At 47.2% G+C, this 23,223-nt stretch overlaps 1 protein-coding gene and 1 pseudogene across 7 annotated transcripts in view; both read right to left on the bottom strand.

The window, feature by feature from the left end:
- Positions 1 to 281: 281 nt before the first annotated feature.
- Positions 282 to 23,223, bottom strand: part of LOC140902050 (uncharacterized) — a 37,486-nt gene continuing 14,544 nt past the window's right edge. For 2 of the 7 annotated variants that reach the window (XR_012155989.1, XR_012155991.1), the window contains exons 5-10: positions 15,082 to 15,225; positions 10,974 to 11,501; positions 5,910 to 6,762; positions 4,651 to 5,507; positions 2,216 to 2,376; positions 282 to 428 (exon numbers count right to left, since the gene is read on the bottom strand). Coding sequence is in view for 1 of the 7 variants with exons in the window: in XM_073321672.1 (XP_073177773.1) it covers positions 11,362 to 11,501; positions 15,082 to 15,225 (284 nt within the window). In the remaining 6 variants the exon portion in view is untranslated. Of the gene's footprint in view, positions 429 to 2,215; positions 2,377 to 4,650; positions 5,508 to 5,909; positions 6,763 to 9,140; positions 11,502 to 15,081; positions 15,226 to 23,223 lie in introns of those variants that run through there. The other 5 variants (XR_012155990.1, XR_012155992.1, XR_012155993.1 and 2 more) reach the window with 5 other exon arrangements.
- On the bottom strand, positions 6,973 to 9,324 carry LOC140901843 (E3 SUMO-protein ligase KIAA1586-like; annotated as a pseudogene).

Below are 23,223 nucleotides of genomic sequence, written 5' to 3'. Positions count from 1 at the left end.
CCACCTCAGTGATGCCTTCAGCCCCCAACTCCTTCAGGAGTCCATAGCAAAGAGACCCTCCACACACACACTGTCCTGGTCTCCCTGGGAGGTGCTCCCCACACCACCTTCCACCCAATGGAGCACCAACGACCAAAGTGGCAGCATCTTGTGTCACTGGGGTTCACGTGGCTCAGGCCAGACACCTGGGCTGGGGATCTGCCCCCCATAGGCAGGGGCCTGGGCCCAGAGTGTTCACAGCCCCCTCTTCACCCTGAGCCCAGCCTGGCTCCTCACCTGGAACAAAGCAAAAGCGTCCATTGGCCTGGTTGCTGCTCCAGTCCCAGGCGCTGCTGCTGTCCCATGGTGTGACGAAGTGGGACTGTTCTTGATGTTCCCTCTGGGTGGTGTGGGGGTGCCTCAGTTTCCCCTAGGCAGTTCTTGGGTATCTGGGGGGTGGAGTAAGGGTATATGATCATTGCAGAGCCCTAGAGGGCATGTGTGTGCAGGAGTCTGGACACAGAGAATGGCCAACACCCTGTTTCCTGGCAACTGATGGCCTGGGCCCTTCCCCCCTGCAAGGTGAGAGCTGAAGGGTTGGAGAACAAAGGAATCAGGTGACCTCCTGGCCCGGGAAAGGAACAAAGCCCAGAGGAGGAGGGGCTGGAGGGAGTTTTCAGTTTGGGGCTGGCTGGGACATGGAGTGAAGTGCAGACGTGGTTGTCTGGCTCACTGCCCCCCAAAATGGACCCAGCTGAGGGGTCCCGTTCTCTGCACCTGCAAGCTCTGTTTTAGACCATGTTCCTGTCGTCTAATAAACCTTCTGTTTTACTGGCTGGCTGAGAGTCACGTCTGACTGCGAAGTTGGGGTGCAGGACCCTCTGGCTTCCCCAAGAGCCCCGCCTGAGCGGACTCACTGGGGGGAAGCGCACGGAGGGGCAGAGGATGCTGAATGCTCCGAGGTCAGACCCAGGAAGGTGGAAGCTGTGTGAGCTGTGTGTCCTGAAGACAGGCTGCTCACAGAAAGGCGACTACCCCAGAGTCCTGACTGGCTTCATGGGGAGCAGTTCCAGAGCATCGCCCAGGGACTCCGTGACACATGGGGAGCGGGCTGAGCTGCTGTTGCTGGTGCTGGGACAGGGATCCTCCACCTCCACCTCCTGCCCTGGGGAGGCTGGAAGGACCTCAGTGGCTGGGCAGGGTGATGCTTCGTGCTGGGAATCAGGGCTGGACTCCTGGGGCCGCTGCTGCCCACACAACAAGCCCCAGAGCCACCCTGCCCAGTTCCGCTCCTGGGCTGGGTCCTGCCTGCCCAGCCGCATCCTGGCCCTGCTCCGTTTTGGCCTGGCCACTGCCTCTGCCACCTCAGTGCCTGCACCGGGAGTGGGTTCCCTCTGCCAGAAGGCTGGGCATGTCCACCTCCTGGCCCGGCAGGGAGCTCCTTCCCCGCCAGCAGGGACGGAGGGGCTGCTCTGCTCCTGGGGAAAATGGCAGCTGCTTCCCTCAGGCTCTGGGGCCACCTGCAGAGCCTTCTTCCTGAACACCCTCAGGAGCCTGGCCATCCTGGAACCGAGCGGGACGTAGGCGTGAGTCTGGGGTCAAGGCAGCCTCTCACTAACCAGCCTTTTGGGCCCTGCCCCCCCCCAGGAGTGCAGGGAGTGCAAGCTACACACACTGGCAGGAGTTCATTGCACGATCTGTTCCCAGCTTTCCCCCTCGTCATTCCTGGTGCTGCAATAACTGGGGAGTCTCCTCCTCTCGAGCAGTGGGGTCAGTCACAAAGACCATCGGTCACTTTGGACAAGCGGCTCCCTCTTGCCAACCCAGGCCACACTCCCCTCGCCCCCTGCCCAGGCAAGAGAAGGAACAGAACCCAGGAGTCTGGACTTCTCCTGGGAAACCATTCCCCACTTCAAAGTCCCTAGGTATAGCAAAGTCAGGGCCCCCTCTTTTCCCATTGATTTCCATGCTCAGCAGCTCACAGGGTCTGGCCCAGCTCAGAGACTCTCAGCCTGGGGAACAGTCTCCCACAAGGGAAGGGCTGGGAGCCCCATTGCTGGGACCTTTCCAAACACACTGGAGATGGCTCTGGAGAAGCCACTCTCTGGTCTGAGAGCCAGGGGCTCCTGGGGGCTGTTTGCAAATCCAATCTCCTTTGGGAGAGATTCTCTGCCTCTCTTTCTGCCTCTCCCCAGACAGACAGGGAACGCCACAGAGGAACCCTAATGCCACTCACTTGCTCTAGGTGATGGAGCGATCGATGGCGGATGTTCAGTGTCGTCCCTCACTCTTCTCCTCACTCTCCAAGCCCAAGGCAGGCTGAAGAGGGTAGTGGTGACCTGAGGAGTTACCCTGCCCAGCCAGCAGACAGGGTGATGACACTGGGTGGTCGACTGGCTGTGAAAACAAGAGTCTGTCTTATTGCCAAGGGACGGAGAAACTCGGCCTGCAGCAGGGGGTGCAGAACACTGCCCTAGGGCGGAGGTGACAGCACCTCCAGGATCCTGACATCCCAGCACTTTACACACCTTCCTGGAGCCTCCCAGCCCCCCTGGGCTGTAGGGACTGCGACCCCAACCCGGCTGATGAGAAACAGGCCTGGGGAGGGGAAGCTACTTGCTCAGGGTCACCCCAAGTGTCAGAGCCATGGATGGGACCCAGAAGTCCTTATTTCCTGGCCCCTTCACTAACCACTGCTGCACACTCCCTCCCAGAGCTGGCAATTATAACCAGGCCCTCATGTCCGTTCCCCCTGCCTTTGACAGGGACTGGACCAGGGGATTGGGAGTCAGGATTCCTGAGTTCCAGTGCTGGGTTTCCTATTGGTTCCATTGCTGGTTGTTTTCCTTTTCCTGTGGGACTTTGGGCAAGTTGCTTCCCGCTCTATGACAGGTTTCAGAGTAGCAGCTGTGTTAGTCTGTATTCGCAAAAAGAAAAGGAGGACTTGTGGCATCTTAGAGACTAACCAATTTATTTGAGCATAAGCTTTCGTGAGCTACAGCTCACTTCATCGGATGCTGTAGCTCACAAAAGCTCATGCTCAAATAAATTTGTTAGTGTCTAAGGTGCCACAAGTCCTCCTTTTCTTTCCCCGTTCTATGGCTCTGTCCCCAGCAGTCAAATGGGGATTTAATACTTTCCGCTATTGGAAAGTGCTGGGAGAATTCCCCAGCAAAAGCTGCTCTGACAGTGCTAAGTAGTATCTGACCATTAAAGGTCAGAGCGCACTGCCCGGGAGGAGGAGTGTTTGGCTCTGGGGTTTCACTTCAGCCCAGTCTATAGAGAGGGGCCCAGCCATGGAGTTTGGCTCAAGAAGACCAATTCTCCAATTTGCTAAGGGCTTTTTGAATTCCAATCCTGTGCTCCAAAGTGCTTGGTGTCATTTGCAAATTTTGGAAGCGTACTCTCCGCTCCATTTTCCAAATCATTAATGAAAATATTGAATAGTACACAACTCTGGACTGATCCCTGCTGGACCCACTAGGTACACCCTCTCCGTTGGACAGCCAAACATGGAGAAGGGCTCTTGGAGTATGGGCTTTCAACCAGCTCTGCACCCACATTACACTAATTGCATCTAGACCACATTTCCCTAGTTTGCTTGTGAGAATGTCCTATGGGACTGTCAAAAGCCTTAGTAACACCAAGATAGATCACATCTACTGTTTACTCACCTCCACTAGGCTAAAGAAGGAAATAGGATTGGTTTGGAATGATTTGTTCTTGACAAATCCATGCTCACTAGTCCTAAGAACCAAATTATCCAGTAGGTGCTGACAAAGTGATTGTTTAATAATGTATTCCAGGATCTTTCCAGGGAGGCTAGCTAGTTTGTAAGTCCCAGGGTTCTCTTTATTCCACTTTTAAAGATAGGTCCTGTCTTGTTAATGGATGGGAAGATGTTCTTTTTCAGGGATCTCAGATGAGAACTGGGGCACAGCACCTGGTTTGTTAAGGCCACAAAACTGGAGGCAGGAACCTCTTCTCTCCTGCTGGCAAAGAACCCCAGGTACCTAAAAGACAGGGACTCACATCCCTGAGTAGGCTTTAAAAAAGGCAATGGTTAAAAAATTTGGCCCCAACCATTTCTTGTTTCCGCAGACTAGACATTTTAGCAAACTTTAGAATTCCTTGGTGCGAAACATCGTGAAACTCCCCTTTCTCCTTAACAGAGGGCTTTGATGCCCCTTATCTCACTCAGGCTCTTGACTGCTCAGAGTTCTAGAATTGTCCCTGTTCTCATTGGACAGATGGGGAGGAGCCTGAGGTACAGAGAAGGGAAGTGACCTACCCAAGGGCCTACACAGCAAGGTGGTGGCAGAGCCGGAAAGAGAAGCCATCAGTCCTGACTCCTGTTCTAACCGACAACAAACCCCCCAGAGCCACGGATAGAGCCCAGGAATCGAGATGTGGGGAAATTTCATTGAAACCGTTTCTGTCAGAAAATCCCATTCAGACTAAGCCAGTTTGTTTCTTGAAATCATAACAAGTGGGATGTTTTGTTGCAAAACAGAAGCATCTCCTCTTTGTCACAGTGTCTTAAATTGTCTTGTTGCACACAAAGAGGAGACACTTAAATCTCAAAAATTCGATAAGAAAATCCAAATAAAATAGACTATTTCAGCTATTCTATCATGTCATAATCTGATCTGAGTAAATGTGATAGGACACCTCATATTATGCACTACTCCTTGTGGCACTCTCCAGTGGATCCCCATCTTCCACCCACCATGAGGTAGGTAGGAGTGGACCTTTATTATCTCTACTTGAAAGAGGGAGAAGCTCTTTTCCTTCCACAGGGAGGATGGACGAGAACACCACTTGCGCCTCATACTCCTTTATTCTCCTTCCCAGAGCCACGTAGTCTGCAGTGATCCACTCAAGGTCATTCTTGGCAGTATCATTGGTGCCCACGTGGAAAAGCAGGAAGGGGTAGCGGTCCGAGGGCTTGATGAGTCTCGGCAGACTCTCCGTCACTTCGCGAATCTTAGCCCCTGGCAAGCAGCAGACTTCTCTGTTTTCCCGGTCAGGGTGGCAGATAGATGACTCAGTCCCCCTGAGGAGAGAGTCCCCGACCACCACCACCCGCCTCCTTCTCTTGGGAGTGGTGGTCGTGGAACCCCCAACCTTAGGACAGTGCATCTCATGCCTTTCAACTGGTGGAGTCTCCTTCTGCTCCCTTCCCCCAGACGTATCATCTGGGCCACTCCTCGCAATGGTACCTGTGGAGAGAACATGAAAACGGTTACTTACCTGTATCTGCGTTTCTGGTACCTGGACGTTCCCCCTTCTTCTTCTGGAGGTCACATGTTGCCAGATTTCTTCACTGTCCTCCTGTCCACGCTGGGCAGCCTGCTCTGAATCTTCAGAACCTTGTGCCTGTAGAAGCATATCCTGACGCCTGTCCAGGAAATCTTCAGTTTCTCTTATGCAACGCAGGGTCGATACCTGTTGCTCCAGACCTTGAACTTTCTCTTCCAATATGGAGACCAGCTTGCACTTTGTACACACAAAGTCGCTTCTGTCCTCTGGAAGAAAGACAAACATAGCACATCCAGTGCAGGTCACAACAGTTGAACACTTCCCATCCATATTACCTTCCTACTATGAGCTTCCTCAGGAGATGCAGTAATTACTCAGAGAAGTCGTTAGGGTGTAAGCCTCAGTGGGCTCACTCCAGGCGAACTCCCAGGCAAACTCCTGTTGTTTGCTGCTCTGCTGTCCGCCGCTGCTTAGCTGGTTCCCCGCCACTCAGCTGGTTCGCAGAGCGCTGGCTTTTTTAAACAGCCAGGCTCACTTGAAACAAAACACTCCCAACTCCCGCCCTTTTCAGCCAACCAATCAAGCACTCACTCAAACTTTCAAGCTGCCCTCACTACAAACACTCCGATCCTCTCACCAAACACACACTCAGATACCCAGATACTCACCAGCACAGATCCCTGGCAAACTCCTGCTGTTTGCTGCTCTGCTGTCCTCCGCTGCTCAGCTGGTTCCCCGCCGCTCAGCTGGTTCGTGGAGCGCCGGCTTTTTTAAACAGCCAGGCTCACTGAAACAAAACACTCTCAACCATAGGATCCATAGGGAAGGAATGTTCTCTGAAGGAATCAACTGTTTCTCTCTTTGCCACATGAAATTTTGGATCCAAATGGTAAAGAATAATTGTTCACAATCTAACCATGGCATCCTTTGTGACTGTAATTAATGCCAATGAACTAGGGAGTGGTTCTAAAAACAGTTTTACCTGGGCCATAGTTCACCATAGTTTCCTTGTCTGGGGTGTAAACCAACAACTAGGTTCCTGCTATTTCTACCTGAGTTCTTGCCAAATTTTTGGCCTTGTTCAGGGTAAACTTACACTTCTCTGAAATAGAATCCTTTACCAAGCCACCCAAATGGTCAGCAGTGGTAGTGAGGAATGGCTTCTACAAACATTCCTGGTTTATTTCTTTAATTGGGTGGCACAGGTCTAAATTAGGAACTGGACACAGGCCTGGATCAGAAGGTCTAGAAGCTCCCAGAGGTGGAGTTTCTATTCAAAAATTGTTATTTTTCTGCAGCTATCTCATTCAACACATTTCATTTTATACACATTTACAGCAACTACAAAGGGTGAGTTCAAAAACACAACTCTTCTATTTCCTCCACATATGCATAGTTAGGGGCAGCATTCTCCAAATCATAGGATTAGCTAAGCGATATCTTCAGCAGTAACCTGCAGTAGGCCCAGAGCCACAACCTCTTTGGAAATGAAACATATGGGCATCTTGCCTAGTTCAAAGTCTGAAATGAAGAAAATATAAAGAAGAGATGTATGAGTAAGCAAATGATAATAGTATTTAATAATGAAATGCCTAGTAATGAAATATTCTTGTATTTTAAAATATTACATGTGAACTACTTAAGTTATTAAAAATAAAAAGTGTAATATATTCATGTTGAAGTATACAATGCAACAAGCAATATTTTAAAGAATATTTAAGTACATTATTACTAATTAGGTAGTAATTTCCAAATGGCTTCTTGATCTTCTCCATAATCTTTGGTGTTGGATACATGAACTCTGGTATCTAATGTGGATCGATGACTTCTCATCCATGCTTTAACATATGGTATTGGGTTCCAGGAACTTAGTGGTTTTCCCAACAAATTGATGGTCATAAAGCTTGAGATATGTGTAATTGTTAAATTCGCCCTTTTATTACTATAAATAATATTCATCAACGGAAAAGCTCTTTCTGCTTCTGCAGAACTAATTGCAATTGTGTTCATAATTTGCTTTGCTTTCTTTATTGTTTCCAGATCAGGAAGATGTTCTGATTGAATGTTATTCTCTACATAGTCACGAAAATCATTGAAATCGACTACAAATTTTATGAATTTGTTTAATTCATGCACTTTTTCTTCTCCTGATTTCCAAGGTAACCTGACTTCTTCAATATTCCATGAAGTGGGATCCATAACATTGAATATTCAACTATTTTAGGTGTATTACTAGAATGACCTAAATTATCTTCTTTATATTTAATGTGATTTTCGTTTAATAATCTTCCCTTCATTTTTTCAATAATACACTCTATTACTTTGTCTCGTGGCAGTGATTTAAACCTTACTTTACCTTCAGACTCTATGCATTTAAAAGCATCACTTTCTATCATTTCATTAATTTTATTTTCATGTATACCAAACTATCTTTTAATTGTATGAAAAAATCAATCATTCGTTTGATTAGCTTATCTGCCTTTGTTAAACTCAATTGTCTCGCTTGCAGTGCATTTGATAATAATGCAAGTTCATCCAAAATGTCAATCATTAATGCCAAGTCTTTTAAAAATTCTTTGTTTTTCAATCTTTTTTCCAGGCCAGAAAATTTCTTATTTTTGGAAAAATAAATATAAAGAGCTGGATAAGCTCTCCAGACCGCTTTGACAGCTCTAAGGCTACAAGAAGCCAATCGAGGACCAAAAACACGGCCTATTTTGATTATTTCAATATATAGTTCTTCAGAAACTTGTTTAAGTTCAAACTGAGTCTTATTTGACTGATGAAAAATTGCATAAATCTTGTCCAAAAAAATCTTGAAATGGCTTATTTCATTGATATCATTTATAGCATCATCTAAAGCCAGTTGTAGCCGATGATTCAAACAGTGCCAAATTATAATGTTTGGAAAATCTTGAATGAGTCTTGTAGCAGCTCCAGATTTATGTCCAAGCATGCTGCTCGCGCCATCAGAACAGAATCCGATTAAATTTTTCTTTAAATATTCTGTGTCAAATCCTGTATCAGTTAACATATTTCTCAAAGCATTATAAATATTTTCTGCTTTTGTTGATTCTAATTCCACTAAATCGAGAAAAATTGTTGGTGAAGAATCTTGTAATTCACATTTTATAAGAATTACAAGCACAGTTCTACTTGAAATTGTAGAAGCTTCATCAATAATAATAATACAAATCTTTGAATTGTTTTAAATGATTTTACTAAAAATTTGTTTTCTTATTAATTCAGCAATATGCTCTACGATTCTGATGGCCGAAAATCGAGAATGTAGGCAGTTCCCTAAATCAGTTTCATTCTTAATTTGTAGCTCTACTTCATCCTCCATATCTGACATTGGTCGGTTTCTTTTTACTAAGCTGTAAACTATGTTGAAATTTTTGCTCCTTATTGCAAGATTTTTTTCAGTAACTTTATTTTTTTCAGTAACTCACTGTAGTGAGAGGGTTTTTTTTAGATTCATTTAAAATATTTATAACTATCAAATGAGAGCTTGATTCGAAATGTTCCTTCATTTTTCTTCTTAGTGAAGCTTGCTGAACTTTTTTATCAGCTCCAGAGGCTTGAATAGTACACTTCCGCCATGCCGAAGAAATGTGTCAAGATTTTCCGCCAAGGACCCCCAAATGTGACGTATTTGCACAGTGGGGACAGCCACATTTTTTGCCTTCCATTATCAACCCATTATATTTCTTTTAAAAATATTGTGCCTGCTCGGAAGTCCAACCATCGGGTGCTACCTTTTCTCAATCATGTAAATCCTCTTCCATTGCGGACACATTTTCAGATGATTCAACATTTAAGATATTTTCATCACCAAAATTATTGTCGTCAGCGTTTTCAGTATTTAAATCATTATTTTCACAATGAGAACTTCTGACTAATGATTTTGTCATTTTCGTGGAAAACCAGTCACTAATGCTTTTCTGGCGTTTCATTATGAAGGGTAAATAATATTGACTAGAAAACTTTAATCTTCGAATAACAGTCCAGTTAGCATTACACACCGAAATATCACATGCACTTAACTAGAAACCGACAGACCAACTATGACTCACTGGTCATGTTGAATTGTATAGAAAACAGTTGAGCAAGTGCACGAACGAGGCAAGTGCAACCCCTATTAATAAAATAATAAACGAGACGTTTGTCTTGCGTCAGGACAAACTTGGATGCGACCGAGTCGCAGCCTGCGACGACATTACATGCGCACGCGCATAGCAACATAAATCTTGACCTATCTGTTGTAGAAATGGCTCTTTAACTGCTAGAATTCTGTGTCCCTTTGCATTTGAAGTTTATTTTGTACACCGTATTACAAGTCTTCATTAATTTAAGGTTTCCCACGTGCCAGTTATAAATTTACACTTACATGAGCCCCTGATGCAACCCCAGAATGACAGCAGGCTAAGTGGGGGCCAATGGCCGGGACCCCGTCTGGCAAGGGGCCAGCGGCCGGAACCCCAGTCCGGCGGTGGGCTGAGAGGGATGGCGGACAAAACCCCAGACAGGCAGCGGCTCACCCACCGCTGGTCTGGGGTTCCGGCCGCCGGCTCCTGCTAGCCAGGGTCCCGGCTACCGGCCCCGCTCAGTTCCGTTCACCCAGGCAGGCAGCGGGCTGAGTGGGGCCAGCAGACCCCAGCCGGCAGCAGCGTGCCAGTAAAAATCGGCTCGCGTGCTGCCTTTGGCAGGTGTGCTGCAGGTTGCCGACCTCTGCCCTATTATTTTCTACACCATTTTATAAGATTAAGATTATTCATTTTAAGATCATTTTATAACATTTTTTTCCTAACAATTTTTAACAACCGGTTCTAAAACTGCTTCAAAATTTAGCAGCCGGTTCCCGCGGGTCCAGCTCACCACTGCCTATGACTACATTATATGATGCTTGGGAGGTGGAAGGTAGGATGTGAAGAAAATAAACTCCACATGCCTCCGACAGAAGGTAACACTGCTGTGGTGATGGGGAAGGCAGGGATCTCCTTCAGGTGTCACTGAGACTGAAACTACACTTTTCTTCCTGCCTCTGTTCCTGCTCTTTGTTATATTTTAAAAGATTTTAAATTATAAAAAGGGTATACAGAAGAATTTCTGTTCAGCTCCAGGCAGTGCAAGTGGGAATGAGACAACCTGTCCCAAGAGGGGAACTTGGTGACTCGAAAGCAATGGGAGGAACAGTAGAAATGAGATACGATGGGTTTCTTTAGACTAGGAAAATGATGGAGGTTAGGTTGGGTCATGAGGAAACATGCTAGGTACCCCAGCCACTATAAATGGGCTATGCCTTTATTGCAGGAAGTTGTGGGTTTTTACAACGGGATATCTAACTCAAACCAGCTACAGTTGCGGAAAATCCTTGTGGAGACCCATGTAGTTAGTTGAGGTCATCCTTATCTCTCCCACCTGTGGCTGATGGACATTCCTGATAGGACTCATAGGACAAAGGAGTTGATAGAAAGGACCATGGGATTCACCCCAGGGAAGGGGAAGCTGCAAAAGGCAACAGTGGGCAAATTATCTGGGGGACCCGAGAGTGACACAAATGGTGCAAACAGCCTTAAAGGTCACTATGTGGCACTGAGCAAATGTACTGAAGCAAAACAATCTTTTGTCAGCTCTAGACAAGTTTTTGGGGTATTTATCTTCCTGATGGACTCTCTGCTGACAAAGAGCTGGGCTTTCATGGACGCTTTTCCCACACTAGAAGCACCTACATGTTCTCTGTCCTGTGTGGCTCTTCTGATATGCGATAAGGAGTAAGCGCAGAGGGAAGGTTTCACTGCATGCCCAGCATTCATAGGTGCTCATTCCTTGTGGATTTTCTGATGTGTAAAAAGGTTTGCGCTCGGACTGAAGGTTTTACAACATGCCCAGCATTCATAGGGGCTCTCTCCTGTGTGGAGTCTCTCCAGTCCAATAAGGCCATTGTGGCAACTGAAGGTTTCCCCGTACTCAATGCATGTGTTGTTTGTCTCTCCTCTGGGGATCCTCTGCTGGGCTGTGCTTTCCTTGAGGCCCTTTTGACTTCCCTGACAATTACTGGATTTATCCACTTTCTCCCCTGCTTGGTTTCCCAGCTGTCTTCCTGGCCTGTGCTGACTTTCACAGGGTCTTTCCCTGCCCCTGGCTCCTGGACACATTCCCTTTAGATCTTTGTGATAATGTTTTGTGTAGTTCCATTTGCTCAGCATCTTCCTGCTGAGAATTCTGTTCTGCATCCTCGCTCACCATCCCATCACCTGCTGGGAAACAGAGAGAGAAAAGCCTCAGAAGCAGGGATGGAAAAGGGGAGAACCAAAATAAGGGAGGGATAGTTCAGTGATTTGCGCATTGGCCTGCTAAACCCAGGGTTGTGAGTTCAATCCTTGAGGGGGCCATTTAGAGATCTGGGGCAAAAATTGGGGATCGGTCCTGCTTTGAGCAGGGCGTTGGACTAGATGACCTCCTGAGGTCCCTTCCAATCCTGATATTCTAAGAGCTTGAGAGCTGAGGAAATAAATCAGGAACTGATCTGAGAGCAAGAGGAAGACCCAGAAAAAACAATTAATAGGAAATGTGGAAATGCTGGAAGTGCTAAATGCCTTTTTTGTTTCAGTTTTCATGAAAGGAGTTTTCATGGAGGAGTTCTGTTGACATAGCACTGTCAAAGAGTTGGGTTGGTATAACTGTGTCACTCAGGGGTGTGGATATTTCACACTCCTGAGCAATGTAGTTATACTGATAACTGTAGTGTAGACCAGACCAGAGTGCCAGTCTATAGAAACAAGAATAAGGACAATCCAGGGAATTACAGACAATCAGTTTAACTTCAGTACCTGGAAAGAAAATGGAGCAAATAATCAAGCAATCAATTTGCAAACACCTAGAAGATAATAAGGTGATAAGTAACAGTCAGCATGGATTTGTCAAGAACAGATCATGTCAAACCAATTTAATAGCTTTCCTTGACCGGGTAACAGGCCTTGTGGATGTGGGGAAAGCAGTAGCTGTGGTATATCTTGACTTTAATAAGGCTTTTGATATTGTTTTGCATGACCTTCTCATAAACAAACAAGGGAAATATAGCCTAGATGGAACTACTATGAGGTGGGTGCATAACTGTTTAGAAAACTTTTTCCAGAGAGTAGATATGAGGGGTTCACAGTCAAGCCAGAAGGGCATATCTAGTGGGGTCCTGCAGGGATCAGTCCTGGTTCTGGTTCTGTTCAGTATCTTCATCAATGGTTTAGATAATGGTATAGAGCATACATTTGACAGGGTAACAAGCCTTGTGGATGGGGGTGGAGAAGCGGTAGATGTAGTATATCTTGACTTTAGTAAAGCTTTTGATACTGTCTCACATGATCTTCTCATACAAAAACTAGGGAAAAGCAACCTAGAAGGAGCTACTATAAGGTGGGTGCAAAACTGGTTGGGAAACCTTTCCTAGCGAGTACTTATCAGTGGTTCACAGTCATGCTGGAAGGGCATAACGAGTGGGGTCCCACAGGGATCAGTTCTGGGTCCAGTTCTGTTCAATATCTTCTTTAATGATTTAGATAATGGCATAGAGAGTACATTTATAAAGTTTGCGGGCAATACCAAGCTGGGAGGGGTTGCAAGTGCTTTGGAGGATAGGATTAAAATTCAAAATGATCTGGACAAACTGGAGAAATGGTCTGAAGTAATTAGGATGAAATTTAATACAGACAAAGTACTCCACTTAGGAAGGAACAATCCGTTGCACACATACAAACTAGGAAATGACTGCCTAGGAAGGAGTACTGCGGAAAGGGATGTGGGTTTCATAGTGGATCATAAGCTAAATATGAGTCAACAGTGTAACACTGTTGCAAAAAAAGCAAACATCGTTCTGTGATGTATTAGCAGGAGTGCTGAAAGCAAGACATGAGAAGTAATTCTCCTGCTCTACTCCATGCTGATAAGGCCTCACCTGGAGTACTGTGTCCAGTTCTGGGCGCCACATTTCAGGAAAGATGTGGACAGACTGGAAAAAGTCCAAAGAAGAGCAACAAAAATTATTAAAAGTCTAGAAAACACGACTTATGGGGGAAGGTTGAAAAAAATTGGGTTTGTTTAGTCTGGAGAAGAGAAGACTGAGGGGACATGATAACAGTTTTCAAGTTCATAAAAGTTGTTACAAGGAGGAGGGTGAAAAAATGTTATCCTGAATCTCTGAGGCTAGGACAAGAAGCAATGGGCTTAAATTGCAGCAAGGGGGTGTCACACTATGCCCCATATTCTTCATAGAGATATTGTTGTGATATGACTATGGCATTACTAAGTTGTATTTTATGCAAGATGGGTCATGTGATGTATCATTGGAAAGGTTATGATTTACTGAATGTGATTATCCTATTTGTATGCATTTATCATTTCTGTATCTGAAGTTAGGAATATTGACTATGTAACAATTTCAAGTGGGTTTGCACCTGGGGAATGCCCACCAGACAAAATGCAATCAGTCTGGCTGGTTAGACAATGGGTCGTTAGGGAGAACAATAGGACTTTGAAGATGCTAATCTCCCACGTTCCTAGGAGCTTCCTGGGATGCTGCTTTGACACTGCAGGGTCATGTGATCATGTCACCTGGTACTGGACTTCATCTTGGACTGCTAATATTTTTCCACTAGTAGGGGGTGGGGATCAAACTGGGAAACAAAGGATTCCCGCCATATGTAAATCCTATTTAAGGCTGGGGAGTGAGTTAATCAGGGTCAGTTCTTCACTGAATCCCCACCCAAGGTGACTGCTAAAAACACCTCAGACTGATCTGGGGAAGAAAGGACTGGATCCAGGCTAGAAGGTATCTGGCCTGTGAAAGGAATATCTGGAGTTTTAAACGGCAAGCAAGATCAGTTTGTCTAAAAGAAATTTTGCAACCTGCTTAAAACAATATTTAAGGTGAGAAATCACTACTTGCAGCCAGTTTCTTTAGCGTGTTCAGCTTAGTTTGTGTGTTTGCTTTATTTGCTCAATATCTACTTTGATCCGTTATAATCACTTAAAATCTATCCTCTGTAGTTAGTAAACTTGTTTTTGTTTTCTATATACCAGTTTGTGGAATTCATAATGGGCGGGGGGCGGGCAAAAAGCTGTGCATATCTTCCTCCACATAGTGGGAGGGAGTGAATTTCATGAGCTTACGCTGTAGTTTTCTGTGCAGTGCAAGACAATATAATTTTGGGTTTACACTCCAGAGGGGGTGTGCACTTGAGTGCTTTAGGGCAATTCATAGAATATCAGGGTTGGAAGGGACCCCAGAAGGTCATCTAGTCCAATTCCTGAGCTGAGTCTTTCCACGCACAGCTGATTTCAGTGTCTGTGTCTTTCTGCAGCTGGGTGTGGCCCTGCCTGCACGTGTGCTGGAGGAGGCTTGACGGCCCGGCTCGCCAGGTCAGTGTAAGGGAACCCAGACTGGTGGAACCAGCGGGCTCAGTGGTACTCCAGTACATCAGGTGGCACCCAGGGGAGGGGGGACAACCTGTCACAGGCGGGTTGAGGTTGGACATTAGGAAAATCTTCCTGTCAGGGCAGTTAAGCACTGGAACAAATTACCTAGGCAGGTTGTGGAATCTCCGTCATTGGAGGTGTTTAAGAGCAGGTTAGACAAACACCTTTCAGGGTTGCTCTAGATAATACTTAGTCCTGCCATGAATGCAGGGGACTGGACTAGATGACTGACTGAGGGCCCTTCCAGTCCTACACTTCTATGATTCCCTCAAACTCTTCCAACTAAGGGAGAGAAGAGGGGAGCAATTTTCCCTCCACATCCCATGCAAACACTCAGGATGAAGGCAGGTGAGGGAGGGAGCTACTGACATAAGTCAGTCGGGGTGAATGATTCCGCTCCTGTGCTTCTGCCCCTCAGGGTCTCTCTTTCTCCTGAGCCCTGGAGATCTGGGACCCATTCCTCCTCCTCCCATTCCAGCTGGGAGATCACATCAAGTTTGGAAACTGGAAATCCTGCCCAGGGGAAAGAAAACAAGGGAGATCAAGTGAACTCTTGAGATATTTGTCACAAAAATGTTCCATTATTTTAACCCCAGTCCATTGTAAAGCCATAAAATCCCAGGGACAGATGCCCAGGCACTGAAAGCTCTCTGCTTATGAGGGATTTAACTATCCTCATCTGTGCTGGGAACACACACAGCCAGACACTCCCCCTCAAAGAGGCTCCTAAGACACAGAGAAGGTAACTCTCTGGGCCAGAAGGTGAGGACGTTAGTAAGAGGAAAATCACCCTGGAACTGCTTCTGACTGAGACAGAAAGAGGCCAAGAGACAAAGGGTGAGGCATAGGTAAGGGTATGGCTCTGTCACAGAGGTCACAGAATCCATGACTTTCTGGGACCTCTTCTGCAGAGGCAGGGCTGGAGCAGCTTCTGGGATTGGTAAGCCCCTCTGGAACTGGTGGGGCTGGAGCAGCTGCTGGCAGTCAGCCCCAAGGCCACCACAGCAGAGACCCCTGGGCCTCTGGAGCAGCTGGCCAGCAGTCAGCCCCGGGGTCGCTGGAGCAGCTTGCCAGTGGTCAGCCCCAGGGCCACCTGAGAAGCTGGCTGGTGGGCTGACTGTAGCCAGACAGCCAGCCCCCCCCCCCCCCCCCCCCACCCTCAGACCAGCATTGCTGGAAACACAGGAGGAAGCAGGAACAGGGCACTTAACATATATTCCAGCACAGCCTTTGAAGCTGTGAAAGCACAGGTGTGCTGCTACAATGTGCCTCTGGGAACAGATACGACGATTAAGCTCACAGCAGGCAGAGGCCCTGTGACAGACATGGCTCTTAGCCCCAACTAAATAGCGTGATGCACACACACCAACATCCTAGGTGGGAAAATATTTACCCTCATAAAAGAAATGTCCAGTAGTCGACACTTATTGTTTCTCTCCTTTGCAAGTGTAAACTACTCTTGCGAAAGCTGGCGTCACCCCGACAGACCAGCCTCAATTTGGCATAAGAAAGGAGAAAGAGAATAAAGGAGTACAGAGGTATAAGTAGGGGACCTACAGCACCATGATTTTTGAGTGCTTTTCACTATCTATCTGCTGGTCAGATAAGTGACAGCCTCCCAAGGCTTCTGCAGCTAAGAGGGTCCCTACGCCTTGTCCCTTATTCGTCTTTCCGCGGAATTGAGTGACCGATCCTGGCTTGGCACCGCTGGAATCGAGAGATGCAAGGAGGGTAAGAAGCACCCACACCTGATCTCCTATCTTTAGTGTACACATATTTTGAAATAGAGCTCTATACTTTGTTTTCTTTCTTTGGGATTGTGGCTTCAGTTTTGTAACTTGTTTGTGTGTGTAACATCTCTACATTTAAATAAGTAGGCACTAGCAATTTTGTAACCACATGATTAGAATCTAGCTTAATAAATTTTGGTAACCATTTATGCATAAGCCTGACTTGTTTTCTCTGGTTTACTGTAAAGCAGCCAACACAATTAAAGAACCTCAGCCGTTTTGGCTCTAAAGCCTGGCCATTAGGTGAGAGTACTAAGAGCTAGCGTTGAGTTGTGCCGCCTCCACGGGGCAAACTCTTGGGGCACCTGTCAGTCAATCCTGGCTGCCCGCTGCGAAGGAGCTCTGAGCTCTAGCAGTTAAAGTCACGGGTGTGGAGAGGCTCTTAGTGCTGCCATTGGGGCACCTGTCAGTCAGTATTGACTGCCCGCTGCGAAGGAGCTCTGAGGTCTAGCAGTTAAAGTCACGGGTGGTTAGGACCTTGGGGCATCCGTCAGCCTAGCCCGGGCTGCCCGCCGCGAAGGGACAGTGCGTCCTAGCGGTTAAAGTCATGGATGGTATAAACGGGCATAGCTGGCACCTCACCAAACATCCTTGGCCGTCGGCTAACACTGACCACTGGAGTAGTGGCCACAGGGTTGAAGCAGCAACCGGAGTTGGGTCAGCCCCTGCTGCAGGAGCAGCGGTGGGGTTGGAGCAATTGCCAGAGGTCAGCCCTCAGCAGTGCTCCAACTCTTAGTCCCTGTCCCCCCTCCCCCAGGGTATTTTTAGTTAAAAGTCAAGGACAGGTCATGGGCTTCCGTGAATGTTCGTTTATTGCCCACGACTTGTCCCTGACTTTTACAAAAACTACCCGGGACAGAATTTGAACCTTAGTCCCAGGGAAGCACATGAAAAGATGGGAGTTGCCTTACCAAGTGGGGGGTCAGTGCTAATGAGGCCAATTCAATTAGGGTGGATGTGGCCCATTTTCCAGCAGTTGCCACATCCACCCTAATTGAATTGGCCTCATTAGCACTGACCCCCCCCACACACTTGGGAGTTGCTTTACCATCTTTTCCTGTGCTGTATATTTATACCTGCCTGCTTTTTTTCACTCCATGCATCTGATGAAGTGGGTTCTAGCCCATGAAAGCTTATGCCTAAATAAATGTGTTAGTCTCTAAGGTGCCACAAGGACTCCTTATTGTTTTAACTGTGGTATGTAACCTATTGCTTAAACTAGCCTTTGTATCAGATGACTGGAAGATAGCTAAATAATGCTGATTTTTTAAAAAAGGCTCCAGAGGCGATCCTGGCAATTACCACCGGGTCAGTCTAACTTCAGCACCAGGCAAATTGGTTGAAACTATAGTAAAGAACAGAATTATCAGACACATAGAAGAACATTGTATATTGGGGAAGAGTCAACACAATTCTTGTAAAGAGAAATCACCCCTCATCAATCTATTAGAATGATCTGAGGTTATCAGCAAGCATGTGGACAAGGGTGATACAGTGTACCTGGACTTTCACAAAGCCTTTGACAAGCTCCCACTCCAAGCTAGCTGGACCATTGGTCTGACCCAACATGGCCATTCTTATGAAGAAGACTGTCACTGTACATCACTGATCCCAGACTCCCAAAGGTGTCTGCACTCAGCAAAGTGAGCAGTCATGGAATAAGAGGGAATGTCCACTCCTGGCTCAGTAACTGGATAGGAAACAAAGGGTTGGAATAAATGGTCAATTTTTAGAGTGGAGAGAGGTAAACACCGGGGTCTCCCAAGGATCTGTACTAGGACCTTCTGTTCAACATATTCATTAATGATCTCACATAGGGGTGAACAGTGAGGTAGCAAAATTTGCAGATAATGCAAAATTACTCAAGATAGTTAAGTCCAAAGAAGTCTGTGAAGAGTTACAAAGGGATCTCACAAAACTGTGTGACAAAATGGCAGATGAAATTCAATATTGATAAGTGCAAAGTAATGCAGACTGGAAAAAATAATCCCAATGATTCAACAAAATGAAGTGGATCTAAATTAATTGTTACCTGTCAAAAAAAAGAGATCTTGGAGTCATCATGGATAGTTCTCTGAAAACATCTGCACTACATGTGCAGTGACAGTCAAAAAAAGCTAACTGAATGTTAGGAACAATCAGAAAAGGGAAGATAATAAAATAGAAATATCATAAAGCCACCATATGAATCCATGGTACACCCACACTCTGAATACTACATACAGTTCTAGTCACCCCATCTCAAAACAGATATACTGGAATCAGAAAAGGCAAACAGAAGGGGAATGAAAATGATTAGGGGTATAGAACAGTTTCTGTAGGAGGAAAAATGTTAAAGACTGGGACTGTTCAGCTTAGAAGAGAGACGACAATGGGAGGGATATGACAGAGGTCTTTACAATCATCAATGATGTGGAAACGTGACTAGGGAAGTGTTATTTAATTTCACATAACAGAAGAACCAGGGGTCACCCCATGAAATTAATAGGCAGCAGGTTTAAAACAAACATAAGGAAGTACTTCACAAAGCATACAGTCAACCTGTGGAACTCCTTGCCAGAGGATGTTGTGAAGGTCAAAAGAATAACTAGGTTCAAAAATGAATTTAGATGAGTATTGATGGACCTGTCCTCCATGAACCTATTTGACAAGATGCAACCAAGGCTGTGGGCTTCCCTAAACCTCCAACTGCCAGAAGCTGGGGCTGGACAACAGGGGATGGATCACTCAGTAATTGCCCTGTTTTGTTCATCCCCTCTGAAGCATCTGGCATTGGCTACTCTCAGAAGACAGGATACTGGGCTACCATTGGTCTGACCCAAATGGTCATTCTTATGAAGAAGGCTGCACTGTACAACACTGATCCAGACTCCCAAAGGTGTCTGCAGTCAGCCTGACCTGCTGAGTAAGCATGGTTGTAAGTAAGCATGGCATTGTACCCAGGGCCTGGTCTAGGATGTGGGAAATTGTGTAATTCCACTCCAGGAGATGGAAAGACCAGAGGCCGAACACCTTGGGCGGGGGCGGGGAGCTCATAGAGAACAGGAAGGGGATAAAGATACAGCTAGCCCTGTCACTCACTCTGACACCCAATTCCCTTTCCCTGCTGTTGTCAGCTCTCCCCAGCTCCTGGGGCCCCAGGAACACCCACTTCTTGTGTTCTCTCCTCCACTCCTATTGTCCTCAGTGCTTCTCTCTACCAGTTCCCTCACATTTCCTGCTCCCCAACCACTTTCCACCCCACCTTCCCACTGTCCCAAGTGTTCCTTGCTCCTGAGTCCCAGGAGCTCCTGCCAAAAAAAGTGTCCCTTCTCCCCTCCCCTTGCTAGCACCCCATTTCCTGGAGCAGCTGCCACCCTCTCCTTACTCTCACTATCACCAACCCTCTCAGCTTCTTGAGGTTCTGGTCCAGCACTGTCCCATTGCTCCCGGCACCCCACTGCACCCCAACTCCTTATAGCACCTACTCCATGGAACCCCCCCTTCCCACTGTCCCCAGATATCTTGGCTCACTGGTGCTGTTTGCCCCAATCCTCCCCCCACCCCAGCTTGCCACCATCCAGCCCCTCCCCAGTAGCCTGAGAGATCAGGCCTCCTGGTGGCAACACCCATTTTTCTCATTGTGGCTCTCCAGGGAGTCCACATGATTTCAGATTCCTGTTGGACACTCTCCCTCTTCAGGAGATGTAACCAGTAGGTACTGGCAGCATCACAAGAAGAACCTGGCCTTTATTAAACAACTGGAATACAGAACGGAAGAGTCATTAGGTTAGTCTGATGAAACAAAACAAATCAAAATGTATGTTGGCAGAATCTTCTGCCCAGCTTTTCCAAATTGTCCTCAAGTTCCTGTCTCTCTCTCCTTCCCTCTCCCCTGTTCCAGTCCCTGTGCCCTCCTGGGCAGCCGCAAAGTCCTGTTCACACCCAGTCCCTTTGTCCCAGGTTCCACTTCCTTAGGGTTCCCATGTTCTGCTTCCCTGGTCTCCTAGTCATTACGTATTCGTGTCCAGTTGTTGGTACTGCACCTGTATTCCCTGCCTATGATCCATTAAGGGCCCCCACTCTCCGGCTTTGAGTTCCCCCGCCGTCACCTCTCTTGGGCAGTGACACATGTCTCACTGCCTCCTGACAAGGGTCTTTCCAGGCTGCACTATCCCCTGCCTCGGCTCTGAATTCCCCAGCAAGACGTACTGTCTATGCAGGCCTGCCTTGCCTTCTCTTCAGAGATGGTAAACAGTGTAATTGCCCACAGGTTAGTGTAATTGCACCCAGCTCTGTCTAAGCAAGCACATTAATTCTTAAGGAGAAAGCAGTACAGAGAAAGTATTTATTGAAACAGTAAAAGAATTTACATGCCTGCTAATAAGCTCACCAAAGAGCAATCGCTGCAACTCCAACAAGCTCTATGGCTGGTGAGCATTTCTTCATCCACCCCAAGGGTTTATCCTGGGGTGGGCAAACTACAGCCCATGGGCCGCATCCGGCCCATCAGCCGTTTTAATCCGGACCTCGAGCTCCCACTCTGGCCCTCCAGCTGGGGAGCAGGGTCGGAGGCCGCTTAGTGCGGCTTACGGAAGCAGCAGCATGTCCCCCTCTGGCTCCTACACGTAGAGGCAGCCAGGGGGCACCACTCCACACGCTGTCCTTGCCCCAAGTGCCTCCCACCATTGACTGGGAACTATGGCCAATGAGAGCTGTGGGGGTGGTGCCTGCAGACGGGGCAGTGCGCACCAGAGCTGCCTGGCTGCGCCTCCATGTAAGAGCTGGAGGGGGGACATGCCGCTGCTTCTGGAAGCTGCTTAAGGTAAGCGCTGCCCCAAGCCTGCACCCCTGAGCCACCTGCCCCACGCCCCAACCCCCTGCCCAACGCTTGATCCCCCTCCTGCCCTCCAAACCCCTTGGTTCCCACCCGGAGCACCCTCCTGCACCCGAAACTCCTCATCCCCAGCCCCACCCCAGAGCCCGCACCCACATCTGGAACCCTCACCCCCCCTGCACTCCACCCACCCCAGCCCAGAGCCCCCTCCTGCACCCTGAACTCCTCATTTCTGGCCCCACCCCAGAACCCGCACCCCCAGCTGGAGCCCTCACACCCCGTCCCCTGCACTCCACCCCCCCGCCTTAGCCCGAAGCCCCCTCCTGCACCTTGAACTCCTCATTTCTGGCCCCACCCTGGAGCCCGCACTCCCAGCCAGAGCCCTCACCCCTCCCACACCTCAGCCCCAATTTTGTAAGCATTCATGGCCCACCATACAATTTCTGTACCCAGATGTGGTCCTCGGGCCAAAAGTTTACCCACCCCTGGTTTATCCTGTGATTACAAACTCAGAAGACGCACACTCAGTTTTATGGGGCCATAGGTGCTGGAACCAGGGATGCTGCCACACCTCCTGGCTTGCAATGGTTTCCATCATATGTAGGGTTTACAGTTTGGTTTTGTCATAAATATAAAGGGAAGGGTAAACCCCTTTAAAATCCCTCCTGGCCAGAGGAAAAATCCTCTCACCTGTAAAGGGTTAAGAAGCTCAAGGTAACCTCGCTGGCACCTGACCAAAATGACCAATGAGGAGACAAGATACTTTCAAAAGCTGGGAGGAGGGAGAAAAACAAAGGGTCTGTGTCTGTCTGGGTGGTGCTTTTACCAGGGACAGAATGGGAATGGAGTCTTAGAATTTAGTAAGTAATCTAGCTAGATATGCGTTAGATTATGATTTCTTTAAATGGCTGAGAAAATAGCTGTGCTGAATAGAATGAATATTTCTGTCTGTGTGTCTTTTTTGTAACTTAAGATTTTGCCTAGAGGGATTCTCTATGTTTTGAATCTAATTACCCTGTAAGGTATTCACCATCCTGATTTTACAGAGGTGATTCCTTTTTTACTTCTATTAAAAGTCTTCTTGTAAGGAAACTGAATGCTTTTTCATTGTTCTAAGATCCAAGAGTTTGGGTCTGTAGTCACCTATGCAAATTGGTGAGGATTTTTACCAAACCTTCCCCAGGAAGTGGGGTGCAAGGGTTGGGAGGATTTTGGGGGGAAAGACGTTTCCAAACTACGTTTTTTCAGAAACCCAGATAAAGTTTGGTGGTGGCAGTGGAAGTCCAAGGGCAAAGGGTAAAATAGTTTGTACCTTGGGGAAGTTTTAACCTAAGCTGGTAAAAGTAAGCGTAGGAGGTTTTCATGCAGGTCCCCACATCTGTACCCTAGAGTTCAGAGTGGGGAAGGAACCTTGACAGGTTTGATGACTCTCAGCACCCCCACTACATAAATTGTTCCAGCACCCCTGTACAGGGCCTCAGGAGGCCAAAGTCTCTCCGACCCTTCCCTAAGGATTGGGCCCCTCTTGGACCAGAATTCCTGTGTTCTTGATGAGAAGGAAGGGCATGAGTCAGTTTAAATTCAGGCTATTGATCCAAAAATCCTTTCTGTATCTGTTGGTCTTTGGAGAACCCAGTTTGCATTGGTGTATGCGAGGCTCTGCAGGTCGTGGTGCTTTTCTGGCGGTGTTACAACATGAATAAATTTGCCTAAGCAATGTTCACTGCTCTCAGTTCCTGAAGGAACTACCCTTCCCCATGGCAATACATGCAGGCCCTGTTCCGCATGGATGCATAAACAATTCATACAATGGACTCCAAAGACATTGAATTTCATTCAATAAGGTGTGACCAGGATATTGCAGGAAATTGCCGTGCCTGTCACAGCTAGGTCTTCAGGCGCTCC

Source organism: Lepidochelys kempii, chromosome 23, assembly GCF_965140265.1.
Source record: "Lepidochelys kempii isolate rLepKem1 chromosome 23, rLepKem1.hap2, whole genome shotgun sequence".
NCBI classification, from domain to species: Eukaryota; Metazoa; Chordata; order Testudines; family Cheloniidae; genus Lepidochelys; species Lepidochelys kempii.
The sequence above is the reverse complement of the archived record's forward strand: the minus strand, read 5'-3'. Positions and strand labels throughout refer to the sequence as shown.